The sequence below is a fragment of the Haliotis rubra genome, unplaced genomic scaffold (assembly GCF_003918875.1).
Source record: "Haliotis rubra isolate DU_JTF1 unplaced genomic scaffold, ASM391887v1 Scf633, whole genome shotgun sequence".
Taxonomy (NCBI): domain Eukaryota; kingdom Metazoa; phylum Mollusca; class Gastropoda; order Lepetellida; family Haliotidae; genus Haliotis; species Haliotis rubra.
The window spans coordinates 89,866-113,831 of NW_025767339.1; the positions used below are offsets into that span (position 1 = coordinate 89,866).

Consider the following 23,966-nt stretch of genomic DNA (forward strand, 5'->3'; position numbering starts at 1 on the left):
AATGTTTTAAAGCAGTCTAAATGTAATGTGTTATTGTCAATCTTTATGATCATTAGGTATGTTAACTATCTTGTCCTTAGGCAATCTGACAACTTGCACAGTGTCTTCTACATGGTACCGTCCATGCTATAATAACGTAATTTGAGAGAGTCACACTCTCCTACATGGTACCGTCTACACTGTAATAACATAATGAGAGAAAGTCACACTCTCCTACATGGTACCGTCTACACTGTAATAACATCAATGTGAGAGTCACACTCTCCTACATGGTACCGTCTACACTGTAATAACATAACATTTGAGAGAGTCACACTCTCCTACATGGTACCGTCTACACTGTAATAACATAATGAGAGAGTCACACTCTCCTACATGGTACCGTCTACACTGTAATAACATAATGAGAGAGTCACACTCTCCTACATGGTACCGTCTACACTGTAATAACATAATGAGAGAGTCACACTCTCACTGTAATACATGGTACCGCTTCTACACTGTAATAACATAATGAGAGAAAGTCACACTCTCCTACATGGTACCGTCTACACTGTAATAACGTATTTGAGAGAGTCACACTCTCCTACATGGTACCGTCTACACTGTAATAACATAATTTGAGAGAGTCACACTCTCCTACATGGTACCGTCTACACTGTAATAACATAATGAGAGAGTCACACTCTCCTACATGGTACCGTCTACACTGTAATAACGTAATTTGAGCGAGTCAAACTTTCCTACATACGGTACCGCCTACACCGTAATAACGCATTCTTTGAGAGAGTCACACTCTCCACTTCACATGGTACCGCCTACACTGTAATAACGTAATTTGAGCGAGTCAAACTTTCCTACATGGTACCGTCTACACTGTAATAACGTATTTGAGAGAGTCACACTCTCCTACATGGTACCGTCTACACTGTAATAACATAATTTGAACGAATCACACTCTCCTACATGGTACCGTCTACACTGTAATAATGTAATTTGAGAGAGTCAAACTCTCCTACATGGTACCGTCTACACTGTAATAACGTAATTTGAGAGAGTCACTCTCCTACATGGTACCGTCTACACTGTAATAACATCATGTGAGAGTCACACTCTCCTACATGGTACCGTCTACACTGTAATAACATAATTTGAGTGAGTCACACTCTCCTACATGGTACCGTCTTCACTGTAATAACATAATTTGAGTGAGTCACACTCTCCTACATGGTACCGTCTTCACTGTAATAACATAATTTGAGTGAGTCACATTTTCCTACATGGTACCGTCTATACTGCAAGAACATAATGTGAGAGTCACACTCTCCTACATGGTACTGTCTACACTGTAATAACATAATGTGAGAGTCACATTTTCCTACATGGTACCGTCTTTACTGTAATAAAGTTGACTTTTGCTAGGTACGCCAAACACAATGAGTTAATATTACTTTAAAAAGAATAAGCAGGAGTGAACAAAGTTGCTGTGAAAAAACGTTTTTGGTAATATTTTCAAAGCAATTGTACCAATAGACATTTTACCATTTGAACCGGCAGCTTACTAATTGCTATTGGTTTCTAAATCAAATTTCAGCCATAGGTACTCAATGACAGATACAAAAAACATGTTTATTTTCAAAATAGTTCAGTGAACGTGTGTACCAGTTTGAGTTGGGTAAGTTGACCGACCCAGCACCAGGGGCATGCTGATACGAACTCAAGGGGTTGCACCCTGGTTCTAGAAATTTATCAGTAGTTGAACAGACGTCTGATGTCATGTATAAAGAAAACTTAAGGATTAAAGATCTGGTGTGGTAAAAAAGCTTCAAGCATGTCAAGTGTGATCAAAGGTCGTAGTTTCTGTGGACAAGTGGGAGTTACTCAGTTATCAATTTGAAACTTTTTGGCATGCTCTTTGTGAATGTAGATTAAATCTCGACTGCACTTTTCAATGATAGCTTACACTGGTACACATGTTATATGGCTTATTGAAGCTCTGGTGGAAACATTTCAAGCCAAGGGTCCGCAACATTCAAGCAATATTATGTTGGCCTGGTAACTGACAACAAAAGGCCAAGTCACAGAAAGAATGAATCTGTAGAATTCTGTCAGTAAGTCATGTAATTCAGTGAAGTCAGATCTTTTCATAAGCTTGGGATACTGGGGTAAAAAGCCACACAGGGCACGGACAGTGATAGAAAGACGTCTCATTCATCAATGTCAAATATATATCACATAATGATCTATATATTTCTATAATTCTTTGTACCATGTACTGTGTTTGCAACTGCTGCAAGTAACCCTGGAGGTATATATAATAATACACGTTGCCTCGACATGACACGGGGATAGATCTAGACCTCCTGGCCAATATCCAGCCCATGTTAGTCTCTCATACAGACCCTTAAACAATTATATCCAAGAAAGCCCATGCAAGTCTAGAATATGTGGCAAGGCTAGATTTTCACTGAAAATTAAACTATTAGGGCTCCTTTTCATTATATTTTTTTTAATTATTATGAACTGTCTTATCTGTAAAATATGCTCATTTCAGAGACTAGTTGTTAGTCTAGCCCCATTTTCTGCAGCAAATGCAAGGTGCCATTTTGCTATTTACAACCTGCACTGCTGCATGTCAAAAATGACTGGTGCAGGTTGGTTTTTGTTACAGGTATTACGGTACAGGTAACAATAAATCCTTCTAACATCTTATTGCTGTCATCATACGTTTTAATTGGAAAGTAAGTGACTGGAAGTAATATGTTTCTCTCCGCGTGACTTGTTCCAAGTGGAAACGTTTGTGAACTCCTAAATCACGCAGCAGTAATCATATAACGGATTTTTATAATTAAAAGTAATGCAAAATTGAAACAGAATCATTCATCATTTATGGGGTCAGGTTCTGTTGAATGCATCTGATATTGATAAGTATTTGTTACTCTTAAGGACCAGTGAATATTATTTTATGGTGCAACCAAAATTTTTATGGGGCAGCCAAACCTATAATCCAGATGGCACTCAGTGCAGGTACTGAAAAATCCCGAAATCGCACCATGAATTTTTAACAAAAATTCTAAATGGAATTCAAATGTTTCAATGGTTCATTTTAAAAAAATAAATTTAATTGTGATAGCAAGTGATACAATATTCACACAGTTGGATAATACACACAACACATATATATTCAAGCTGCGGGATATGTGAGAGACGCATGATTTATGGGTATATGAATAAAGTACAAAGAAAGAGGCATAGGGATGTAGGAAAGTAAGAAAATACAAGAGAGAAAGGGTGGTATTATCAAGCATTTGTTTGCGTCCGTCTATATTAGTATAGGGGCCCATTTTTCTGTAAATTTGGTCTTGTCTCCAGAAATGAATTTCTCTATGTTGTGATTATATTTTATTGGCGGTAATAATTGGGTAAATAAGGAATAGTCTTTTGAATGTAACGCTTAGTTATTATAAAAAGGTGGATTTCAAGGATACTCAACTTTGAATCGTCAAGAAGGAAATTATTCATATTCAAGTCTAATTTTGAATTGGTTCTACTTTCATACCAAAATTTGAACTCATTTATCATAGTTTGAACTTTTCGACAGGAAAAAAATAAATGTTCTAGTGTTTCACTTTCTGATTGGCAAAATGTACAAAGGTTATCCTCTATCAGTCCTATTGTGTAAAGAAATGATTTTGATGGTATGATACGATGGATGAGTTTATATTGGAAGTTCTGTGTCTTGCTGTCCTCAACACAATTTTGTATTGTATTAAAACATTGGGACAGGTAAGTTTCTGATACATGTGCATCCAACTTTGAGTTCCATTTAGAAATAAGATCTTGAAGAGAACAAATACCCTCATCATTACGAATCAGTCTCCAGATATATTTACAATCTAGTGATGAGATAATGTCCCTGAGAATCTTACAATTAGTATTTAAATTTGTTCTATTAACCGGGCTATCTTTTGATAATTTAATCCATGTGTTAGGTATGAAACCTATCAGGCTGAAATAAGAACTGAAAATATCATTTAGTCCGAAGTCGTGTTTCAATACATTGAATTCTTTTAAGTGTCCTGAATCACTCATTAGGTCCCGAATATATATAATTCCACACTGACACCGTTTCATGTATAGTTTAAAATCTTTATACGGAACAAAACTCATGAAGGGAAGATTTCTGAATTCGTCAATATTCCTAATCTCTGAAGTTTGCAACTTGTTATAAATAGTTAAAATATCTTTCCAAAAATTGTTCTTAATGTCTTTAATTAGCTTTTTTTAATTGATGTTTTGGGAAATTCAGGATGTCGATATTTTCTAAGTTTACCATCGAACATCGTTCCAAGTGCTGCCATAAGCCATCTTTTTGTGTCAGGCGTTTTATCCACTTCAATTTCAAGTATTTACAAAAAGCTTCAACATCAACCATGCCAAGACCTCCTTCTGAATGATCATTCATCAACTTTCTTCTTTTAATTTCATCTCGTTTTCCGTTCCAAATAAACTTAAACAAGATTGAGTTTAGCGATTTAAAGAATCCGGCAATGGAAGGGCTGAAAATAGATGTGTAAATAAAGGGATTATTTGTGATTTAATAATCTTTATTTTGCCATTTCATGTTAGTAATCTTTTTTGACCAGGAAAAGCAGATCTGTCTTGCTTTATTAATTTGTTAATAAAAATTCAAGGAAACCATTTGTTTCAAATCTGTCGAAAAACTTATCCCTAAAATTTTAAAAGGTTCTTTGGCCATTGCAAAGGCAAATGGGGACAAAGCTTTTCATTTGAATTCTTTTTTTAACCAATCCAGTCAGCCTTGGTCTTGTCGCAATTAATCCTTAAACCGGACGCGTTAGCAAAATCTTGTAATGTTCCAATAGGTTCCGAGAGTCCCTCCTGTGATCCTTCTAAGGTGAAATTTGCTTCATCAGCAAATTGGAAGGTTAGATATTCAACACCATTAACATCTATACCTTTTAAACAAGTATTATTCTTAATAGATAAATATAATAATTCTGCACAAATGATGAATAGATAGGGGGAGATAGGATCGCCTTGTCTACAGCCTCTTTCAAGATTAAAATATTTGAAATGTGCCCTGTGCTTATTATGGCACTGTTACTATTATATTGAAACAATTTAATCCATTGTCTGATTAATGGTTCATGTTAATTATTGCTTCGAAGGAAAATCTCAAAATACAATGTTTAACAGCTCTGAATAGAAACAAGTATGAACAAAATGATTTTTTTTTTTTTTAACTTTGTATGCAAGAATTACTTAGCACTCTGTGATGCTTCTCTCAACAGATACGTAACAATGTGATACCTAATACCTTGAAAGTTGCTATTTCAAGAAATATCACAAAAGGCAAAATAATATCCAGAAATCATAACTGACTTAAATATCATGTGATTTTTTCAGAAATAACAAGCAAAAAGACCAATGTGTCACAACAAAATGTCCTGCTAACGTTATGGGTAATATTATGATCAACCAAATGTCGATTCTACAGTTGTATGCAGTGACATAATCAGGTGGACTGAATGAAATTGATGTACAAATTTCTGAAATGAATGGCTTAGCATTATCTATTGTGTCAAACGTACTCTGCTAAAATCAAAGCCATACTGCAAAACACCTAAACTATATATCCGTTAATCACCCCATATACAAAAATTGCACACAGCAGTAGGGTGATGAAAGTCATCTAAACAGTGATCTATACCCGTACAAACATTAATTACAGCCTATAGAATCACTGGACTAATGGAACAAACTCAGCCCAGTCCTTCATGACTGATCTGGTGGGGTGTCTAGTGTGTTGCCATGGTGACATCTGGAACCCAGTGAGGTGTGACTACCTGGGAAAGCTGTTCTGAATCCACATGCCAGACTGACAGGTACTTAATGATTCAACATGGAGCGTTGCAGCAGAGACGCGTCTTCACAATGTGTTTGAACATGTTGCAAAAAATATGGAAACTTAAAGTTCCCCAGAAATGTTTTACTGGTGAGTGAGTGAGTGCATGAGTTTAGTTTAGTTTAGTTTTATGCTGCTTTTAGCAATATTCCAGCAATATCGTGGCAGGACACACCAGATATGGGCTTCACACATTGTACCCATTGGGGAATTGAAGCCGGGTCCTCGGCGTGACAAGCAGAGGCTTTAACCACTAGGCTACCCAACCTTCCCTGCACAGATGGAACCATGATTAAATTTTCCCAGAAATGTTTTACTGGCCAACAAGGGTCCACAGAAACAAAACAAATTTCCATTTTCCACTGATCCATGACCCAGCAACAAGCAATGAACATGACCCTGAAATTCAGTCACGTTTGCCCTTACATCTGTCATTACTGTACTTCACTGTATCAGTGATGGAAATATGGTCCTGCTCGTAAACCTGTGGCAGGTTGATTTTGTCACATCTTCAAACATGTATGGCTCCTTGTAGCCTGTATATTTCAGTGTTGATTTACCTGCCACCATCAGCTGCAGTGTATTTAATGAGGGCCTGCAGCTTCTAAAGTTTCTGGGTATTGATGGCAGCCAGGTAATTGTTTTTGTTATATAAAACAGTGCTCTGTGTTACGTTTAGAACTCTGAGGTGAAATTATATCCAGGCCTATTCCAGCTATGTCAGGGGCCTGTAAATAATCGAGACGAGACACTCCAGTGCCTGATGTGAGTAAAGATCCATGTGCATCGAAGTAGATGACACACAATCAACGAATTCACAAAACCTGAGCACCTAAACCATTTGTTCACTTTTTACAATGAACATAAGTTGCTAGAGACCAACTCCCACGGTATCACTGCATACAGACAGTTGTCCCTGAAAAGGCCAACAAGGCGGGAGTGAAATGGGGTTTAAGGAACAAGTGGCATCTATTGTACAGCAAGCTGTGATAGTGTCCCATTTCCGAGGAACACATTCATGCGTGACAGCATCTGGGCCCACCTGAGCAACTTATCTCACAATGGATGCTACAGCAGTGAGTGAGTGAGTGAGTGCGTGCGTGCGTGAGCGAGCAAACTTAGTTTAACGCTTAAAATTTAAGCAATATTCAGAAATGGTCTTCACAAAAGTTCCGAGAAGCAGAAAATATTGACAGTATCGTGGACACAAATGTTACATACACAGCAATGGTCACAAATAACCATAAAGCTAAATACCAGGAAACAAATAGAAAAAGAAAAAAGGATTCATTATCTTTTTTCTTTCATCAAGCCTGTTTGGCATATTCTGTTAAAAAATATTTTACCTACGAACACATTCAAGTGTCATTTTGTTTCCAAAGTTTGTTCAGCTCCACTTTAAATGCCTTCACCCTCATTCAGACTGAATTCCATATTAGTATGGCATACAGAGATAACAGGCATGCCCTACCTTTCTAAAACTCGTTCTGAAGTGAATCATCTTTTTGGGCATGAATAAGACCTCAATTCACTGCTGTTGAAATGTGGATTTAAATATTTGCTCCCTCTACATGCTCTACTTAATTTTTAAAATTAACATTGTTATGATCTTGACTAGTCAAGCATGATTTATACAATTTGAATGTGACGACACTCCTCAAAAGATATTTAGCATAGTGAATTTCGTTTTGCTCTGTTTCATACAGCTTTATTGTGGGAGGAAATCGGCACAGGATATATACATGATAAGTGGAATAAACACATTTGCAATCTAAGCTTTTATACCACTTAATTCTGAATTGCTGCGTAGGCAACATATGCACCACATCTCACTCAGCTATTCTACACATATCCCATCTGTATCCCAGCACCGTGTAAAGAATCAAAGAGTGGACAACACAAACCGATGACTGAAAACATTAGCAATATTTCATGCAGTTAGCCAAGTCAGAGAACCCAAAACCTAATGATCCATATAAGCTCTTTTGACCAGCACTGGGACCATGCCATTCTACTCATCAAAGCCTTGATGTATTGAATTGTGGTGTGAGTGAGTTAGTTAGTTTTACGCCAAACTCAGCAATATTCCAGCTATATGGCGGCGGTGTGTAAATAATCGACTCTGGACCAGACAATTCAGTGATCAACAGCATGAGCGTCGATCTATGCAATTTGGATACGATGAAATGTATCAGCCAAGTCAACGAGCCTGACCACCTGATCCCTTTAGTCGCCTCTTATGACAAGCAAGGGTTACTGAAGATCAATTTTAATCCGGATCTTCACAGGCTGGTAAATATGTAAGCATCAAACAAGTGCTAAATGTTTGAGGGGAACACATAAGCGTTGAATGTGAGGGTATCAAATTGGAATGATAGCTGTTGAATGTGTTGTACTACATAGGTGTTGAATGTGGAGATATCAAACAAGCAACAAATGTGGGGTTATCATTAACTGTTTCAACACCAGTCAACCAGAGGCATTTACTGCCATGACACAGAGTTCCCAGAGACTCTGAGGTCATAGATAAAGCCTATGTTTATGAAGGAAATTATAAGCTTGTAAAACGTTATTGCTACTACATCCCATACACCATTTAAAAGATCTAATCCTACTGTTGATAAATATGAAGTTTATTTTTATAATGTTATTCAAATAATACAACTACAACTTAAATAAATTTATTTTTGAATGAAAATGCAAGCTTACATTTATAAAGTCCAGATAAACCATGAAAGAAGCAAAAATTATGGCGATTTTTTTTCCATTTGTGACATGTCATAACATGCCTGTGCCTTTTTCTTTTATATTTTCATTTTTACGTAATCAGAAAATTATTATAAAAAGATTTCTTAAATAATATGTATGGTCGCCTATTTCCCGAAATCAGTGGCTTTCCGCTCGGTAACATGACATAACAACGGAAAATACCTCCGTTTTCGAAACTTTGTATGAAAAACATGGGAGGCAAATCGTTTGATGTCGGGTATCGTTTGAAAGCTCTGAACATCAACAACATAACTGTACCCTTGCCGAGAGTATTTTCACAGTTGTAAGAAGCGATTTTATTGGATAAAGATTGGTTTCTAATGACGCTTTTTCGCCACAGTCTGCTATAAGGGTCGTGATTGGTCAAAATCAGACACGTGACCTAAGGCAGCCAATCATATTACAGCAATGGATACCGTCCTCGTAAACGAAAACTTTTAGATTTAGACGAAGGTTTTGGGGAAAATAATGCTATTTTGAACATATTAAGCAAGAAATCGCTACCTATATGTAAATTATGGAACTTACTGGACGTAGCGTGGTAGGTTATGACCTGTGACAAACATGCTTCATGCATATATTTTCGCATTAAACATCGTGTCCGAGCGTGAAGATTGAGGCGTCAAGAGCCTAGATGTCACTTGTCAGTGACTTGACTTACTTTACATGATCGCACAAAAAGATGGAAATAGTAATTTTATATGTACGTTTGACATCTTTTATGAATGCTGTTGTTGATTTTATTCATTAGTTTATTCAATTTATTTAATGATTTCCTCGAAACATCGTTACTTTGCTCTTTGACAATGTTATTTAGGGCCTGCTGCCGAAGCATGTGTCTGGGAATTGTTTTTTTCAATAACATTGCAAAACATAGTTTATAATTCTAATCCTGTTGATAATATATGGTAATTTGAAATTTAATAAGTGTTTTCAGACATTGTGAAAAGTGATAGATTTGATAAAAGAATCATATGTTAGTTAGGTTCCTAAAATTATATATAATTTTGATGTGACTACTGTCTGGCCGGTTTACCGGCCTACGGTGTGTGGGGACTCGTGACGTCTTGGCCGGTTTTCCGGCCTACGGTGTTGAATGGGTTAATATCAAACAAGCAACAAATTTGGGGTTATCATTAATATCAAACAAGAAACAAATGTGGGGTTATAATTAATATCAAACAAGAAACAAATGTGGGGTTATCAAACAAGGGCAGATTGTGAAGTATATCTGAAGAAAGTCACAACACCACTTACCAATGAACAGCTTCGCGTCCACCTTTGGATAGGCTTCCATTAAACTTTTGACTAGCAGTATTGCTGGGTCCTGCTCATCTTGTACAGAGAAGAGAATCTCATACTGAAACACAAACACATTTGTTTAGCGTAAGCTTATGTGCTGAATTCCCAATACTTTATACAGTGCCTATTTCCATATTTCATTGTTCATATTAAAAAACATGATTCTGTGAAGTTTGATACCTGCTATGAAATTAGGAAAATATTGCTGTATGTTGTGTGGGCTGTATGTGAAGGAAGAGGTTAGAATTGGCTAGTAAATCTTTGTGGATTGAAAATGATAATGAATTAAATGTTCTGGTTAAATGCAGTGTTGTGAGTGTGTTGAATGTTTTCAACTTTTCAATAACCCTGTGAACTGTAGAATTGGTTCCAAAAGAATTCCATTGGGTTTATACGTTTAAAATGTGCTTAATATCACTTTGAGTTAACTGAACCTGTGTTTATGTAAGGCAACTTTGGTGAAACGCAATAAACAAGAGTATTCAGATAAAAACCATTAACTAAAACCAATGATCAGCAGATCCTTACACAGCAAAGGGACACAACTTCAAACACCAGAAACCTACAAGGAAGTGCAAACCACTTGTGAAAGTAATAAATCTATTACAATTACAGGAAGTTAAATTAATCCACAGAGCCCAAATTTACAAAAATGATTGTCACAAGCTTAAATAGGTAAAAAATGTGATTTACAGCAGATGATTACTCATTTACACGATTGACCTGTGACTAGGCTACCCTCCTTATCATCACATGGGCATGACAATACCTGCCAGGTGAGTCAGGGGAAGTAAAGAACAGGCTGACCCGATTGCTCAATGCAGGGGTGGGGCGACACGATTGTTAGACGTACTACTTTCCTATGCTGATACATAAACCATTCTGTCAACATTTGTGTGTTGGATGTTAACTGACCTACAGGTATCTGAGGTGTGGTACTTCAGAGTTTGAAGCTTTGGATACCTCAAAAACTGGGTCACATAAAAAGTGTATATAATGTCAATGAAGGTAATACTGAGAGTGAGCCTCCAGTTACCGCAGACCGTGACATTGTGACCTGACAGGTAATCCTACACTGACGGCATGTTGTGAAGCTTATGTAAGTTGGCTCTACATGACACAAATTTCACATGTCACCTGTGTACATAAATCCAAATGACAGTGTGATCTTGACAACCACGAGTGTAGTACATTATGGTCAGGGATACACTATGACTGCATAATAGAAGCTTTAATAAAAACAGATGATACAATTGATGCACAAAAAGGGCAAACTGTAATCATGTGAACTATTTTAGATTCTGTTGCATTTTTCTTTTAGATTATTTGACGGAACATGTTGTGGGCGTGTGTGCATGTGGGCGTGTGTGGGTGTGTGGGCGTGTGCGTGTGTCTCTCTGCCCATTACTGCCATAAACAATACTGTACATGTTTTGTACCTAAAAAAAGATGAATTAAAACAAAATTAAAAATACTGTACATGTTGAACATTACATGGTCCGACATAAGATACCAAGTACACACCAAATGCCACTCAAAATGGAATTGAGATTGATTATTGTCCCTATTCAGTGTTAGACAGAACAAGTATATATGGATGAGAACTTCTTTTATTCTAGAGCTCGATGTTTTGATACAGGTTCTTGTATCGTTTTCAAGTATGAAAATTAAGTATCATTAAGTACAATACTGAAACGTAGTGCTCCAGAATAAAACAATTTGTCATCCATATATACTTGTTCTATCTGACTTCCAACTTCTAAAATGCCACTCAAAGAAGCCTATTCAGTGTTATTTCTAATCAAGTCCCCGTGATCAATACACGATTGATTAGTTTTCTTCTTATTAATTGAGAGCATCCATCTTTAAAAGAAAATGCTTTGAATGTGTCTTTGCCCTCGAAAACATCAACATTAGAGTTACCATATATAGCATGAGGAACAGAAATGCATTTTTAGAACGGTGCCAATTCAGGTGTGCCTTTGTGAAAATATGTGTGCCCATGCCTTTTGATGATCCAGTTAAAACTTAAAACATCATTTCAATTTTTTGTTCAATAAATCAGTAGACATCATGTAAATCTGTAAACTTGAGAGATCAGTTTCCTAAACACTATCAAGGCTGCAAGAATAGTTCAGCTTCATTTGTCCTGGACCCACAAACTGTGTTATCATCCAAACCAGATTCCTGCTATGTGCACTGGCATTCAATATGGCCACACCCATGTTAAGATGTCAGATTGAAAGTGCCACCAACATGAATCATGTTGTGTATCAATTTAATAATTTTAGTTGGAAATATTTCATCAGTGACATTAAGTAGAAATTTTGTAGAAATTTTGTAAAAATGAGTGAAGTAAGTGAGTATGGTTTTATGCCGCTTTTAGCAATATTCCAGCAATATCAGCAAGGAGGACACCAGAAATGGGCTTCACACATTGTGCCCATGTGGGGATTCGAACCCGGGTCTTCGACGTGACGAGCAGACGCTTTTACCACTGGGCTACCTTATACATGCCTTGTCCCTAAAGCCCTATAGAATCTGCCCATTGTGCTTCATTTTGACCATAATTGTCCTGACCTGCATTACATGCATTCCTCCTTCCACTGACTGCACACACTGGATATAAACATGACTGTAACATTCAGGAACACTAACATGTTTATCTAATCCAGAGATAACCCACCTGATAAAGCACAAGCTACAGGTATGTAATGGGCAATATTTCTTGTTCAGAAGAAAGATAACACACATTCTGAAATAATGTCAACAAGTCGCTTTCAGTCTGCTTTACGGTTCTTGTGACATGTAAAGACAGAGCCAAGCCCTCTCGTTTCTCTGGAGCACCTTCACTGTAAAACAGTCGTTTGCATTGAAACACCTTTAACTTATAATTACATGTTTTGTGGTGATGATTAGTTTAGAGCAGCATCATCGTTTAATCTCCAAGAGCAATACGAAATTGAGCGAGTGAGTGAGTTTAGTTTTACGCCGCACTCTGCAATATTCCAGGTATATGGCAGCCGTCCTGTATATAATCAAGTCTGGACCAGACAATTCAGTGATCAACTCAATACGAATTGACATGATGGGAGATGACAGGAAGAACCCAATAAAAGATCAGCATATAGCTTCTGATCAGCCATATTCTCAGGAACAAAGCACTGATAAGATCATGAAATCTACTGACTGCGAAGTCTAAGCAATATCTCAGGAACAAAGCACAGAAATGCTTCAAAGATCATGAAATCTAACTTTAAATAACAGCCCTTATGCTATATCTGAGTTTGTGAGTACAGGGTTGTGCCACTTTCAGCAATATTCCATCAATATCATGGCAGGGGATACCAGAAATGGGCTTCATACATTGTACCCATGTAATCGATCCCGGGTTTTCGGTGTGGCAAGCAGACGCTTTAACAATTAGACTACCCCACCGCCCCTATCTCTAACGACAATTCCTCAAGTTTTGCTGATTTATTCATACATTTTGTGCAAGACTTAAAATACTGATTTCAAAATGTCACAAAACATGACCTAAATGAACGATTAGGCGATTCCACCCCTTCACTTCGAACAGCCATCAGGTGATCTATTATTACAATATAAGCAATCATTGTCATCTCTTATGTATAATGGAATCACGGAACAAATATATCAGGACATAAACACTAGAAAGATCGTTTGAAGAAACAGATATTCTATCCATTAACCAGCGTAAACGTTACAGATAAAGGTGAAGGCTATACTGGTTAACTGTCTCCATGGTAATAGTAACAACACGAACAGCTTGTGTCAGCCATACAATATGAGCTGTCAGTGGTGGCGGATCACAACAATTAGCGGGTTGATGAAAGGAAGATAATTATGCAACCTTAGTACAATGATGTTCTGATAGTTCATAACACTGGGTGTAAAACTGGGCTTAGACAGCTAGTCAGCGTTGGCAGGACCTGGAGCAAATGTGGAAACAGAACTTTCACATGCCCAATATTTAAAATGACGAGCTCAAATTGATTTTTTCGAAACCATTTCACTTATTTGGTCATATTCATCATTCTTGTGGTCAAGTTGCAAAATGACATTTGCAAAACAACATCAACATATTATGTTGAATCCCAAATACCCTCGCATCAAGGGTTTCCGTGGTATTAATACATTTACGACTATGAATCAATCGCTCATATTGCCAAGTCATATAAACACAACATAGTGTTAGAAGACATACCTTTGTATCATTTAATGTCAATAAAACACTTTTGTCATTCTGAAGTTCATCGCTGTCCGTATCGGACGACAGGCGGCAATTGTGCACAAAATCTGGTGACGTCATATGTTTCCGTGGTATTTCCTACAGATCAAATTACGGGCGCACAGCACATGTCACAATCTCACACGTTCTCAACAGCCTATCCGTGAGTGTCAATGTAGGTTTACAGTAATAACGAAGTTGATAAATTGTAATACAGTAAACGATTTTGTAGAATTAACACAATAGTCACATTTCTTCAACATAAATTTCCAGTTCATAAAATATGTAGAGTTGATCAACGGGGATATGTGAAATGAAAAGTGAAAAAACAACTTAAGAGATGACCCTATCGGGCTTCCATAGTTTAAAAAATAGAGCTGGGATTTCCCCCCTTAGGTCACGTGATTGTTTTTATTGATGACATCAGCTTGCAGACGAGTCATGTTTGGAAAACTTTGAAGCTGAATAAGTTTATAGAAAATGTTTGTAAAGATCGCACAAAAAGTGCGTTACCTGCTAGACATAAAGTTGCATTAGTTTTTAATAGTAGATGACTGTAAATACGCAAATTGATGAAAGTCCGAACATTTTTTGCTCAGAGCCGTGCCGATCGACTGATGAACGTAAACAATCAATAGGTGGTGCGATTTGGTGAGTGGCTCGTGAGAAATTATGTCATTAGAAAATACCACGGAAACATAAGTACCACGGAATCATATGACGGCATGGTATAACATGATTTACATGTAACCACTTTCTAATGGCATTGTGTATTCATAACATGCATAACTTTTTCTACACTTACGTAGCCCACTCTAATATTGAGTCAGATTTGTTTTGTCTGATCTTCTTTGTTCAAAGCTTCACACAGCAGTAGTCAGGAGATATGAATAGTGAGCGAGTGTGAGTTTAGTTATACGCCACTTTTTGCAATATTCCAGCAATATCCGGCAGGGGAACACCAGAACGCTAAAACCACTGCCACCCTACCGCCCCGCAATCTTTGACTAATCAGTGATGGTGTGATACACCAGTGGTTGATACCATTACCCACCAAACCTGCCCTGAAGACAACAGTAGGTTGCTAGGGAAGCTTTAAAAGAAAATGAAAATTACTTTTCACCCCATTGGTTATTTGAATCTAGCAATTGCTTCTACTAGAGTGAGTGAGCGAGTTTAGTTTTACGCCGCACTCAGCAATATCCCAGCTATATGGCGGTCTGTAAATAATTGAGTCTGGACCAGACAATCCAGTGATCAACAGCATGAACATCGATCTGCGCAATTGGGAACCGATGACATGTGTCAACCAAGTCAGCGAAACTGACCACCCGATCCCGTTAGTCGGCTTCTACTAGAGCTGTGTAAAGATAAAAAAAACCTGTATTAAAAAATACTGTGAAACAGTATGTACCATGTTTTACATACAGATCCTTTTTTCTGTACTGAGGTAAACATTACTGACAAGGGCCAAGTGTTGTCAGTTTGTAGTCATGTATATGAGTGAAATGGCACAAGAGAAAATTCACTTACACCTTTCTATTGTTTGGCCAATCAGGTTTGAAGGGAATGCCATTTGTGAATGAATTTCTGTGTAGACCTCAGATCAATTAATACAAATGATAGGAAACATGTCATATATTTTGTCTAATATACTGGGTCAGAAAAAAATGTCCCATGAATCATTGTTTGAAAAGTGTATGACATTGTGCCTACCAGTCATACCATGCAGTCCTTGTTTCTACCATGTTTAGTGATGCCATTAACATACATAGACAGAGATAGGCTAGTCCCAAGCTGACAGTAATTGATGCAACGATGTATTATTCAGAGCATGCACACGAGAATGAGACCAGAATGCTGCAGATATTTCACTGTGCTCCACATGAAGCATGATTCAATCTGGTCATCAGGACATAGACTAACTTGGTTTGTGCTTGTGTAGGATGTCAGTACATGGTTATGCAATGTTTACTTGATGTTGGCCGAGTTGGGTTTAATGCTCATGTGAAGAGTATTATTTACAACACATCATAAACTACCTGTTGAAACTGGCTGCTGGCAAGGGTGAGTGAGTGAGTATGGTTTTACGCCGCTTTTAGCAATATTCCAGCAATATCGCAGCAAGGGACACCAGAAATGGGCTTCACACATTGTACCCAGATTATGTCAGGGGATTCAATTTTTGTACCAAATTTAAAAGAAAAGTAATGTTTAGATTCATATAAAACACACACTTAAAATGGGACCAATGACATAATGGTTATCTTGCGGTCAAAATTATACGTAAATACGTCATGGACTGCTCTTATATCACCATACTAGGTTTATGGGAGAACTGGTTTTGAAATTACATTGTCAGTTCTACGATACAGTTGGTGGAATGGTAATTTGTAGATCCTGGTTCTTGTCACCAAAGAGTGAGTGAGTATAGTTTTACGCCACACTGAGCAATATTTCAGCTATATGGCAGCAGACTGTAAATAATCAAGTCTGGACTAGACAATCCAGTGATCAACAGCATGAACATCAATCTACGCACTTGGGATATGATGACGTGTCAACCAAGTCAGCGAGTCTAACCACCTGATCCCGTTAGTCGCCTCTTACGACAAGCATGGGTTACTGAAGATCAATTTTAACCCGGATTTTCACGGGTAGATTGTTATTGTCAAAGGCCTAATAGCAGTCTGTAGTGTGAACACGGTGAGTGGCAGGGTTCACAAGTCTGCTAGTCTGAGAGGATAGACTGGTGACTCCACTTTACCATCTGGCATGTGACAGTTCTGAAGGTGAGTGAAAAACTTTTCTATGCCTACTTCATCTGAAATGGGTAGGCTGGATGAGTCAAAACTGTTGCGATCTACAATCACTGCCATCAACAACTGACTCGCGCAACGACAGCTGTTACTCATCTGAGTACCAGCCACATGCCCATCCAGAATGTAACATTTTATCCGCAGGTTTAATGGGGTCTTGAACCTTTATAAATACTGAACAAATATAAAAATGAGCACCAATGCACACCATCTTTCTAATGTATTGAAATCTTTAGCCATCACTTAAGCTTGTTTTATCCAATGTGGAACATGGCGTAGTTTATACTTACTGCGGGGTAGTTGCTGGTAAAGAAAGTGGTGAGGTTTGTCTTGAGGTTAGGGTCCACCCCAGTGAGGGGCTTGATGATGGACACGCCCTGCCGGTCCTCAGGGGACACGTCATGGGGAACCCGATGAAGGAGCCATTTACTGCAACAAACAAGGTAGCCATGGTAACAACAGGCTTTCAGACTGGTTCCCTTTTTGGAACTAAGCAGTTTTAATACAATGTGTCCAAAGATTACTATTAAAAATTAGTAAATAAGTTTCAGAATGGCCAAGAAAATCACGTATAAGCAGAATCAATGAGGGAATGAATGGTGTTTTATGCCACATCGATAATGTTCCAACTATATCATGCTGGCCTGTATCAAGATAACCTTTAAGACCAGGCCATGCCCAGATAGCATTCAGACGTTGACCCAACGTTGGCAATGGTTTTGCCAACATTGCCAACGTTAGAATAACGATCAAAATGCCATCTGGGTGGTTACATGAATACCTGCAAGTCAATATTCAGAAGTGGCAGGAACAAAAAAGAACTGACTAATGGATTTCAAACTCTTTATTCTTACCGTTTGATGTTTCGTGCCAGCAACTAGTTACTATACTATTCACACTTTGCTAAGGATCAAATCATGAATTCAACAGAAAACTATGATGTGGGGTCAAATTTGGTTTAAATATCTAAGCTTATTATAAGTATGGATCCTAGGTTTCAGTATTTCATGTCATCTTGTGGATCCCACACCTGCTACTGACACGTGTTGTTTACTTGTCAATGACTTGTTCCATGATTTGCAAAATGGTACATTGGTGCCATGAAAACCATTTTTATGGTTACTCATGTATCATGTGCATTAGATTAAAGTGAGTGTTTGCCTAAACAGGGGATACCATATTATTACCTATCCAGTTTTAAATGGATACAATTTCAAATTATAAATCTATGTTTAAGTAAAGTTGTGAATTTTTGTGATCCTTAGCAAAGTGTGAGTAGTATAGTTTTCAACATGTTCAGTAATTAAACTAATGTCAACACATAGTAACATAAAAAAATGCCCTGATGTCAAATCTTTGACACGTAATCTGATGAAAGTGAAAAATATTAATTAGATCCATTAAAACTGACTCATTACTACATACAGGTATATTATTTTCTTTAGCTAAAAATGTATCTTCCATCTAAACTATCTTCTCCAGTGTTACTTTTTCATTTTAATTTGTTGGAAAAAATTATGTGTGTGTAAAATTGTGAAATGTAGACGTCATGTCCTTGCATTTCAGAGCATGTTGTCATCATTCGCAAGTCAAATTAGCTGAGAGAAACTATATTTTATTTTGTTGTTTCCTTGGGGAAAATGCGTTTTCGGTTACTTGTTCTCAGAGGACAAAATGTTTTGCATGCAGAATACGTAGGTAGAAAACATTGTGCGTGAAACGTAGATTTATTTGCATGAAACACGCAGGTTTTTGCATTAACGCGAACAATGCTGTACCTGAAAACATTTACATTGATTCAAGCATATCACATGTATTCTAAAACCATTGTCTACAGCAGACAATGTGTTTTAAGACAAACTGTTCAAACATCTGCCTACATTAACCACCTGTTACAAGGCCCAATACACTAAGTTGGATCCACCTTGCACCAGGTATATTCTGACATGAATCGTTAGCTGCACCAGATAAAAACCATGTTGCACCCTGGCCTCATATCTCAGTTGAATCAGATGCAACTATACAAAGGACGTGGATAAAAAGGTCCGCTTTTCATTTTGGAACCTGTTCTAAAATATCATAACAAAGTACTTCTCATGCGTTTTAATGATCAAAAGTGCATCACAATATGTGTTCCAAATAGTATACACATTGGATAGTGATCCTATAGAATGACCTGTCTGTAGACGAACATTTAGTCTCTGAATATATATCATTTTTATAGTAACAAATAATCCCATTTAAATCGAAAAAGAGCCCCAGTGACATTGGATATTCAGAATCTAGACTTACTTCATTTAGGGCTTTAGTATTGCAGGGAAGGCTGGGCAGTGGGAGAAATAATGTGGTCCAGGGTCTGTGAGACCAAATGACCCGGGAACTCACTAGGTAGCCATAGAACTATCACCATTAACACTGGATCAACAGACTGAATGTACATTCTGGCACGACATTGTGTGATACTCGATTCTGATTGGCTGAGAGCTCATCAAGACCATACTTAAATGGCAGTTTAAGACCGCTAATTAAAGTGACCAATTCACCGCGTATGAATACAACTAACTCGTTGACCCTATTGTTTGTAAACAAATATGTCTGACATCGACAATTTCTATCTCGGCAGCATCTTTGGTGTTTTTGAAGTAAAACACGAATGGTTTGAAGAAGAATTTCTTGACCCTAATCCCAGTGAAGAAACTACGAAGCTGGAAAATCCGTCAGCAGCGCAAAAGTGGCGGTATATTCTAACCGGGTCCAGATCTACGTGTGTTGATGTCGACAACACACGTCGGCCCACACGTCCTAACCTGACTGCTACCGTCCCGGCCGTAATGCCCAGTCCTTCCCCTTCCACTGTCCATGCATCCCACATAAAACGTGGCATGTCAGGTCTTTTCCAAATTGGGAATAGTAGGGTGGTTATCAACAATTATTTTCGTGAATAAAGTTAGCGGCGACTAAACTTAGCGAGGTCACGGCTTGAATTTCGGCGAGTTGATTGTCATACAGTAGGGGAGATCAATAAATCGCTTAAGCAAAATCAAATAATTGTACTTGCTCACAGTATGAACTGTACTTTTTTTTATTTATGTATGCTACTTGTTACAAATACAAGCATACTGGTTCCTGAAATAAAGCATTTATGTTGTTGAAAATGTCTTATTTTGTTCATTACACAACCTGTCCCTCAACAAGACGATTCCAAGCGATTTCCAGGAAAAAGACCCCTTCACGCCTTGTGTTCTTGCGCGTGCCAAACAGTTCGGTTTTAAAATGCTTATCAGTCGTGCTAGAATGAAGATAAAGCTACTCTGTTTTCAATTTTGTGGTCCTTTATCGTTGATTTAAGACCGCTAAATGTTTAATTTAAAACCTGACGCTAACATGTTTGGTTTTTTAATTACATTTAGCGGTCTTAAATCATTACATTAGCGGTCTCAAATCAACGATAAAGGACCGCAAAATTGAAAACAGAGTAGCTTTATCTTCTAATTGCAGCCTACACCTAGTCCATACTTGTCTTCACACTCGATAAACATCATCAGGTGAATAACGCGACATATGCAACATGTGTCCACAGATGACTGGTGAAGTTCAATATATTGACAAAACATTTTTATGCATATGTAACTGTGTCATATGGACTGTAAGTAACATGGTATAGAATTGCTATGATTGAAGAACCATTGTGATTTCAACAGCCAATATTGATCCGGCATCAGGACAAAAGATATACGCTGTTGCACTGACCTGCTGACAGTGAGTGAGTGAGTACATTGATTCAAGCCCCACAACTACCTGGTTAGACAAATGCTTAGTCTCTGAATACAAATAATTTTGATTGTAACAAACAAAACCATTTAAATTGAAAAGGAGCCCCAGGGAGACCAGAGATTCAGATCCTGAGGAATCTTTATTTAGGGCTTTAGCACTGCAGAGAGGGCTTGGCGGTAGGGAAAATAATGTGGTTCAGGGACTGTGAGACAGACTACTGGGACATGTTATTTGAGGCATGTAGATACTTCTCCATATTCAAACCATAGAGGACATTTGGCAATGCTTGGTGAGATATGAATCAGATCAGTAGGTAAATAATAAACAAGAAAAAAATTATTAAATTATATCACTATAAAGACAAACTATCTTTTACCTCCACATCAAAGACTTGCCATTAATACTGCTCAGTACATACAAGTGATTTTCAGACACCTTCAGTCGGACAACATGGATGTTTCCAGTTTCCTAAATATACATTATTTGACATTCCCAAACCCTTATCTCTTTCATGTTTTTGGTATTTTTCTGGCGGAACTGTATAGCTGATATATAATAAATGAGCTTGTTTTCACTTTATACCAGATATATAATCATTACATAATCGTTACCATGGTTTCTGTGATTACGGGTGATTGAAACAAGCACCCAATACAAATTATGTCAACATGCTAACTACAATTTTATCACAGGACTTGAAGACCAAGTGTTAATTATGAACACTATAAGAAGCATTAGAAACTATCAACACTAACAATATTCTCATATCCATGGCAACAGATCTTGAATTATGAAGTCTTCTTATTCAACAACCCAGCTAATTATATTTCAACATTAGTGAGGTAGGGTAGCCTAGAGGTTCAAGCGTTCGCTCGTCAAACCCAAAACCCGGCTTTGATTCCCCACATGGGTACAATGTGTGGTGAAACCCATTTTTTGGTGTCCCCTGCCATGATATTGCTGGGATATTGCTAGAAGCGGCATACAACTAAACTTACACACACTGCAACATTACTAATGATGCAAGAATAGCCATGATACAAGTAGGGCATTAACTGTCTGACATATAGCAAGCCTGACCTATCTATCATAATCAATGTTATCACAAAGAGACAGAATCCATGACTCACGTCACGTTATCTCCAACATGTAAATGGGTACAGCATTGTTAAACAATGTCACTGGAATATACAATTTAATAATCAAATGATCAAGAAAAGTTTTGAGGTTCTTGAGAGACATTTAGAAGTTGGTGTTCAAGTAAAACGCAAATATTATGGATTAAAACTTCTTCTTTATTGAATATCACAACGTTTTGGGGTTATTCCTTTCCCCTTCGTCAGGTGAACTGTGACGAATTCACCTGACGAAGGGACAAGGAATAGTCCAGAAACGTTGTGATATATAATAAAGAAGAAGTTGTCATCCATAATATTTGCGTTTTACAAGAAAAGTTTTTCCTGGATTAGAATAAAATAAGATGACTTCAAGAAAAGAAAGCCAATCATAACTCAATGGTGTCAATTTCAGCAGTGCTGTGATCTTGCAAATGTTGATTACATATGTTATAGAAATTCAGAATACGTATCATCAGTTCCATTAAAGTTTGGTTTTCTTCTCTACATATTACTGACAGGTCAAGTTATTAATTGTTTATTATAGTTCTTGGACATGTGGATTAGGAAAGTAAACAATCAGTAGACCTTGAATACGGAAACAAACCACATCTTCAGTCACATGTTATATTCATGATATGATATAAACATTAGTGTTGGGAATTGGCTGAAATCTCACAATTGATGATTGGTTCAATACCAACGACCAATCATCGAAAACAATTGGTTCGCATCATTTTTTAGATTTTCCTATTCAGGTTGTAGTTGCAGATAAGTATAAAGAAAAAACATTTGGTTCTCTGTTGTAGTTTTTTGAAACTGCACAAATTACATTTGCAAATTTCACATCCAGTGTAAAATGATTCAGTTCCAATGTAACATCAACTTCCCAGATTCTTCAAGAAATATTCGGTCATGACTTTTCAGAAAGTGAAGTGAGTTTTCTTAGAAATAAACACGTTTTCAGGCCCTGACAACCTCCTAGATATGTTCTATCATCAAGTATTTCAAACTCTATTACAGCGGTTCATAAATCGTTTGTGTTCGAGTATGAGAAAATGTGATCGATTGCTGGTCGTTTGGCCACTGCGACCAATCTTCGATTATTTCAATTAATCGGAACACCACTAATAAAAATACATGAATACATTACACAATTTGAAGATTAAGGTTTTTAAGCCTCAATGAATAAATGACAAATCTGGTGTTGGACAAGATTATGCATATCTGAATAATCACAATCAAAGTGACATTACTATTCCTAGTATTCCACATATCGAACAGGTAACAAAAGTCAAACATTATGTTATTTCACGATCACAAAAGCAATTAACTTTCGACTTATGCACAAGAGGTCACATGTCAGGTTCCTTAATATTTGCAGCAGATTCAGTGAGATTTGTCATGTCTTTTTGAAGGGTATGTCATTGTCAGCATTATGTGAGAAGAAACCCAGAGAAGAGAAACTATAATCAGGGGGAAGCTGTGACTCATGTTATTATTATATATCAACAGAACATATTCAACTGCCAGGAACCAAAGTTCTTTTGCGCCATCCAGAACTACATTAATATTCAACATTTAGAAGTCAAATCAGTATGAGAAGACTTCTTTTCAAATTATACAAACACAATTTCCTAAAAACCATACACATGGTTCGAAGATGCTAATGGTCATATAAGATTAAATTTGATAGTTATAAAATAGATTCTACAAACTTGATAACATACCATTCGTAACTGTATCAGATTAGATTATATTGGCGATATTCCTGTCTGACTTATTGATGAATTTACATCTAATCATACATATCATAAGATAATCCATTGCCTGACACGAGTAAAAGAAATGGGTGTCACCCTGGGCTATATAACTTTATAGACAGTTGCACAAATTTGTCAATTGTGGGTGAATATTTATGCACTCTAGTACTAGTAGTAGACTATTTATAATATTGTCTTGATCTATACCACACTGGGATTCACTGTTAGGCTAATAAATAGGCA

The 23,966-nt window shown here is 37.2% G+C and overlaps 1 protein-coding gene across 1 annotated transcript in view; it reads right to left on the reverse strand.

Annotated features, from left to right (window-relative positions):
• The window catches only part of LOC124256637 (ceramide glucosyltransferase-like), a 40,486-nt gene that overhangs the window by 16,127 nt on the left and 393 nt on the right, over positions 1-23,966 (reverse strand). Inside the window, exons 2-3 of the mRNA XM_046690613.1 lie at positions 17,362-17,500; positions 9,956-10,058 (exon numbers count right to left, since the gene is read on the reverse strand). Of these exons, the coding sequence (XP_046546569.1) occupies positions 9,956-10,058; positions 17,362-17,500 (242 nt within the window). The remainder of the gene's footprint in view (positions 1-9,955; positions 10,059-17,361; positions 17,501-23,966) is intronic.